Below are 6,476 nucleotides of genomic sequence, written 5' to 3'. Positions count from 1 at the left end.
GGAGGACTCCTCCTCCCTCTCCTCCTCTCCAGCAGGGCGGCGCTGTCCCTGGAGGACTCCCTGCCTGTCCTCCCCTCCTGCAGGCCGGCGCTGTCCCTGGAGGACTCCTCCTCCTCCTCCCCTCCTGCAGGGCGGCGCTGTCCCTGGAGGACTCCCCTCCTCCTCCCCTCCAGCAGGGCGGCGCTGTCCCTGGAGGACTCCTCCTCCCTCTCCTCCCCTCCAGCAGGGCGGCGCTGTCCCTGGAGGACTCCTCCTCCTCCTCCCCTCCAGCAGGGCGGCGCTGCCCCTGGAGGACCCCCTCCCTCTCCTCCCCTCCAGCAGGGCGGCGCTGCCCCTGGAGGACCCTTTGCCTGTCCTCCCCTCCAGCAGGGCGGCGCTGCCCCTGGAGGACCCCCTGCCTGTCCTCCCCTCCTGCAGGGCGGCGCTGCTCCTGGAGGACCCCCTGCCTGTCCTCCCCTCCTGCAGGGCGGCGCTGTCCCTGGAGGACCCCCTGTCTGTCCTCCCCTCCTGCAGGGCGGCGCTGTCCCTGGAGGACTCCCCTCCTCCTCCCCTCCAGCAGGGCGGCGCTGTCCCTGGAGGACTCCTCCTCCCTCTCCTCCCCTCCAGCAGGGCGGCGCTGTCCCTGGAGGACCCCCTGCCTGTCCTCCCCTCCAGCAGGGCGGCGCTGCCCCTGGAGGACTCCTCCTCCCTCCGTGTAGCTGGCGGCCGCGCTGTCGAGGGCCCCCAGTGATGAACCTGAGCGTGTCCCGGTGGCGGCCGCTGTATCTCGCCGCCGTCCTGCTCCTCCCGGGCCCCCGCCTCCGCCTCCCCTCCAGCCGCAGCGCCGCCGCCCGCCGGGACACATGGGGGTGCTCAGCCTCTCCGAGCAGGTCAGTGTCACCCGGGGGTGGGGGGCGGCTGTGATCCTCCAGGAAAGGCCGGGGATGTGCGGCCTAGTCCACACCCAGCGGCTCAGGGTGGAGCCTGGGGCTCGAGTAAGGGGCCGGTCCGGGAGCAGGGCCGAGGGCGGTCCCCTATATACCCCCTTCACCCTATATCTATACCCCCTCACCCTATATACACCCATCACCCTATATCTATACCCCCATCACCCTATATCTATACCCCCATCACCCTATATCTATACCCCCATCACCCTATATCTATACCCCATCACCCTATATATACACCCATCACCCTATATATATGCTGCTCACCCTATATATACACCCCATCATCCCTTATCTATACACCTTCACCCTATATATACACCCATCACCCTATACATATCCTGCTCACCCATACATATCCCATCACCCTATATATATCCTGTTCACCCTATACATTTCCCCTCATCACATATATACCCCATCACCCTATATCTATACTTCTTACTCTATATATAGTATCTCATCTTATATATTGTCCTTTTTCTGTATGTATCTCATGTATGTATACCATATCATTATATATATATGTTTCCCCCATATCCCATATATACGTCTCATCCAGTATGTATACCCCTCATCCTAAATCTATATGCCTCGCCCTGTATGTATATCACCTGGCCTATGTATATATCCCTTCACCCTATATATATCTCCTCATCCTGTATATATCCCGATCACCCTTTATATACCCACTCATCCTGTATACCCCTCATCCAATATATACCCACTCACTCTACATATACCTTCACCCGATATATACCCCATCATCCTATATGTATCTCCTTCCCTATATACACCCTCACCCTATATATACTCCTTAAACCTGTGTGTACCCCATATCCTGTATGTACTCTCCTCACCCTATATGTTAGATGATTAGATTCTCTCTCTCGTTGGAGACGGTAACCCCCAGGATGTTGATAGTGGTGGGGGGGGGGAAATTCAGTGACGGTAACGCCATTGAGCGTCAAGGGGGTGATGGTTTGATTCACTCTCTCTCTCTCGTTGGAGACGGTAACCCTCAGGATGTTGATAGTGGGGGGGGGGGAAATTCAGTGACGGTAACGCCATTGAGTGTCAAGGGGGTGATGGTTAACACTCCAAGGACTGCAGTCAGCTGTCTGGGTCACTTAGAGACCTCCAGGGAATCAAACTGCCAACCTCAATCTGTCTGGGCCTACACGTGACTCCAGACCCACAGCAACGACCTCAACTGCCCCCCTGGGCAACTGGGGCTTGGCACCAGAGAAATGTGAGGGGTTGCATTTTGGAAATGCAATTCAGAGCAGGACTTATACACTTAATGGGAGTGTTACTGAACACAGAGACCTTGGAGTGCAGGTTAATAGCTCCTTGAAAGTGGAGTCGCAGGTAGATAGGATAGTGAAGGTTTGGTATGCTTTCCTTTATTGGTCAGAGTATTGAGTATAGGAGTTGGGAGGGTCACGTTGTGGCTGTACAGGACATTGGTTAGGCCACTGTTGGAATATTGCGTGCAATTCTGGTCTCCTTCCTATCGGAAAGATGTTGTGAAACTTGAAAGGTTCAGAAAAGATTTACAAGGATGTTGCTGGTTTGGAGGATTTGAGCTATAGGGAGAGGCTGAACAGGCTGGGGCTGTTTTCCCTGGAGCGTCGGAGGCTGAGGGGTGACCTTATAGAGGTTTATAAAATTATGAGGGGCATGGATAGGATAAAGAGACAAAGTCGTTTCCCTGGGGTCAGGGAATCCAGAACTGGAGAGCATAGGTTTAGGGTGAGAGGGGAAAGATCTAAAAGAGACCTAAGGGGCAACTTTTTCACACAGAGGGTGGTACGTGTATGGAATGAGCTGCCAGAGGATGTGGTGGAGGCTGGTACAATTGCAACATTTAAGAGGCATTTGGATGGGTATATGAATAGGAAGGGCTTGGAGGGATATGGGCCGGGTGCTGGCAGGTGGGACTAGATTGGGTTGGGATATCTGGTCGGCATGGACAGGTCAGGCTGTTTCCATGCTGGAAGACTCCATAATGAACAGCGAGCGACACTCCCATTCAGTGAACGAGTTAAATTATAATCAAAACAACACTTTGGGGAAGTGCTGAGGCAGTGAGGGCTCAGGAGCACACAATCAGTCTGACAGACCCAGGGAGGTGGGGTGGGGGGTGGGGGTGTGGGGGGGTGGGGAATGGTGGCAGTGCCTGGGGTGGGTGGGGGCTCTGCTTGGTGTGTATGTCAGGGGCAGGGAGTGTAAAACATACAGGCTGGGGCCAGGATGTACAGGGAGCTTTCCACAGTCTCGGCTTTCCCTCTCTCTCTGTCTCAGACACACAGCAGACTGAAAGAGCAGCTCCTTTTATATTCCCCTCCCATCACCAGACCAGCCCACGGCTGTATTGTCTGGCAGCTGGCACTGTCTGTGACATCTCCACTTGGCACGGGGGGTTGGCAGCAAAACCGTGCACACATAGACAGACATGCACGGGCTTGCACACACAGACCCGCGCGCACAGACCCGCGCGCACAGACGCACATGCACACACGCACAGGCACAGGCACACGGACACTGCAGGCACGCACACACAGATGCTGGCACACACACACAGACAGACAGGCACGCAGGCGCGCACACGTACGCGCAGGTACACATGCGCGCACACACGTAGGCACGCGCAGCACAGGCATGCACGCACGCACAGGCGCGCTCACAGTCTCACTCTCAGACACACGCACTCAGACACACTCACACGCACAGTCTCTCACACACACACACACACGCGCACACATACACAGACGCACACAGAGTCCCACTCACAAACACAGAGTCCCACTCACAAACACACAGTCTCACACACACACTCATACACGAACATGCGTGCGCTTCTGACTCGTACATACACAGACGCACACATACCCTCACACACAGGGCCTAGGGTGGTTGGGGAGGGTTGTTTGGGGAAAATGGTGACTGAACAATCTCAGAGCTTCCCTGCTGTGGACACACGCGCACGCACTCTCTCACACACACACACACACACACACACACACACACACACAGGATGATGCCACACATCCTGCTGCACAGGCAGTGGCAATGAACCTGGGCATTCAGTGAAGTGCATTCCTATAGCCGGGAGGGGGTGGCACACGCACACAGAGATAGGGAGAGGTGTAAGGGATGGGGAGGGGGTGACACACACAGATAGGGAGGGGCTGTAGGGAGCCGGAGGGGGTGACACACACACAGATAGGGAGGGGGTGTAGGGAGCCGGAGGGGGTGAGACATGGGTAGGTGTGGGGGGTGACACACACAGAGATGGGGAGCGAGGGGGTGACACACATAAAGATTGGGAGGGTGGGGGTGGAGGGGTGCATGTGGGAACTTGCGTTGCCGTTGTCCCTAATGTTGGGTGTGGTGAGGGTTGGTTTTGAAAGTGGGGTGACCGTGAGTGAGGTTGGGTCACGGAGGTGGCTGTGACTGGGTCCGGGGTGATTAACCACACTCTCTCTCTCTCTCTGTGTCCTGCCCCAGACACCACTGGTCCAAGCCATCTTTAACCGAGACCGTGAGGAGATCCGCTCACTGATAAACCAGGAGGAAGATGTGAACAGACTGGTACGTACTGTTACAGACCCACTCTGTTTTCTGACTGAGACTCACTGCGACCCAACAGTGTGGGTGCAAGCCACACCAACCTTCAGAAGGGCATTTTACCCACACCCACCCCATACCCCATCCCTCTCACTCTGCATTTATCACAGCCAATCCCACCCTAACCTGCACATCCCTGGGCACTACGGGACAATTTAGCACGGCCAATCCCACCCTAGCCTGCACATCCCTGGGCACTACGGGACAATTTAGCACGGCCAATCCCACCCTAGCCTGCACATCCCTGGGCACTACGGGACAATTTAGCACGGCCATTCCCACCCTAACCTGCACATCCCTGGGCACTAAGGGACAATTTAGCACGGCCAATCCCACCCTAACCTGTACATCCCTAGGCACTACGGTAACAATTTAGCACGGCCAATCCCACCCTAACCTGCATATCCCTGGGCACTATGGGACAATTTAGCATGGCCAATCTCACCCTAACCTGCACATCCCTGGGCACTACGGGACAATTTAGCACGGCCAATCCCACCCTAACCTGTACATCCCTGGGCACTACGGGAACAATTTAGCACGGCCAATCCCACCCTAACCTGCACATCCCTGGGCACTATGGGACAATTTAGCATGGCCAATCCCACCCTAACCTGCACATCCCTGGGCACTATGGGACAATTTAGCACGGCCAATCCCACCCTAACCTGCACATTATTGGGGGGGTGTTGTTCCCATCCGTTTGGTCACGTATATCTCTGCCCAGTGATGTCTCTGTGAGGTCAGGCTCCAGTCACGTTGTGTTGCGATTTACTCACAGTCACTTAGTTTCCCTGTTTGTCTGCCTGGCGACCACTGGAGGTGCTGCGAGGGAGGGATGGGGGTGGGGGCGGTCTGTCTGTCAGAGCTGAAGCTGGGAGTTTCCCGGGGTTTCAAACCCCAGCCCAGCCCTGTCACCTGGAGCAGCGTTAGTCTGACACCTCGGTGTTCTGGAGTTTTCAAACCCAAGTCCCAGAACAGCTGAGAGCTGTCCCTGGAGGGGGAGTGCGTTTTCGGGCCCTGTGTGTTTGTCCCTCAGCTCGCATCCCATCTGGTCTGCAAGAAAAACAACAACACGCCCCAATCCAAATCTGTCGCATCCACTGCTAGTTCCCAGTGATCTGTCATGTGTCTAATCTCTGAAGCAGTGAATCTGAGGCATGATTCCCCTGTTGGGGAATCCTACTTCGTTATGTTCTGTTACAAATCACGCAACACCAGGTTATTGTCCAATAGGTTTAGTTGGAAATATAAGCTTTCAGAGCTTGGTCAGGATCGTAGGGGACACAATTTATAGTCAAAGGAACCAAGTGTCACATAACTGATGTGATGTAAGGAACAAATCTGGATTGCGGTTCAGTCTTCAATCGCTGAGAATGGGGATGCAGAGGTTTGTTTGATGAATATGTCAATCCCAGAACTTCTTCAGAGTCTCATTCTCGAGATGACTTCAGGTTTTATATTTTAAAAAAAAGCCACCGCAACTCAGACAGTGCATTAAAGGTGTGAGGTTAGAGTCTGTCTGTATCCCTAGCCTTGAGTCAGACTGGTTCTATTTCCAAAGTCGGAGTTAGTAAAATGCCACGTAGACTGACTGCCTACAGGCTCTGTGCTTTCTGAACAAGATAGAATGTATCTGCAAATATAGATTCACCCCGTAGACTTCAATGTTTGTGTCCACGCACATGAGTGTGTGTGTGTGAGAGAGACAGAGTTTGTGTGTGAGAGGGTGTGCATGTGTGCCTGAGAGGGAGCGCGTGTGTACAAGAGAGGATCTGCGTGTGTGATTTTGCGTGCTTAATAGGGTGTGCACATGTGTGACGGAGTATATGTCTGGGAGTGTGTGCCTGAAAGAGAGCATGTGTATGACAGAGGATCTGTGTGCCTGTGATCGAGAGGTGTATGTCTGCACAG

At 54.6% G+C, this 6,476-nt stretch overlaps 1 protein-coding gene across 3 annotated transcripts in view; it reads left to right on the top strand.

The window, feature by feature from the left end:
* The first annotated feature begins 717 nt into the window (after nucleotides 1-717).
* The window catches only part of LOC132808967 (serine/threonine-protein phosphatase 6 regulatory ankyrin repeat subunit C-like), a 30,502-nt gene continuing 24,743 nt past the window's right edge, over nucleotides 718-6,476 (top strand). For all 3 annotated transcript variants that reach the window (XM_060822359.1, XM_060822360.1, XM_060822361.1), the window contains exons 1-2: nucleotides 718-869; nucleotides 4,443-4,526. In XM_060822359.1, the coding sequence (XP_060678342.1) occupies nucleotides 843-869; nucleotides 4,443-4,526 (111 nt within the window). In that variant the 5' untranslated portion in view covers nucleotides 718-842. The remainder of the gene's footprint in view (nucleotides 870-4,442; nucleotides 4,527-6,476) is intronic.

Source organism: Hemiscyllium ocellatum (genome assembly GCF_020745735.1).
Source record: "Hemiscyllium ocellatum isolate sHemOce1 chromosome X unlocalized genomic scaffold, sHemOce1.pat.X.cur. SUPER_X_unloc_5, whole genome shotgun sequence".
In the NCBI taxonomy this organism is placed as follows: Eukaryota; Metazoa; Chordata; class Chondrichthyes; order Orectolobiformes; family Hemiscylliidae; genus Hemiscyllium; species Hemiscyllium ocellatum.
The sequence above is the reverse complement of the archived record's forward strand: the minus strand, read 5'-3'. Positions and strand labels throughout refer to the sequence as shown.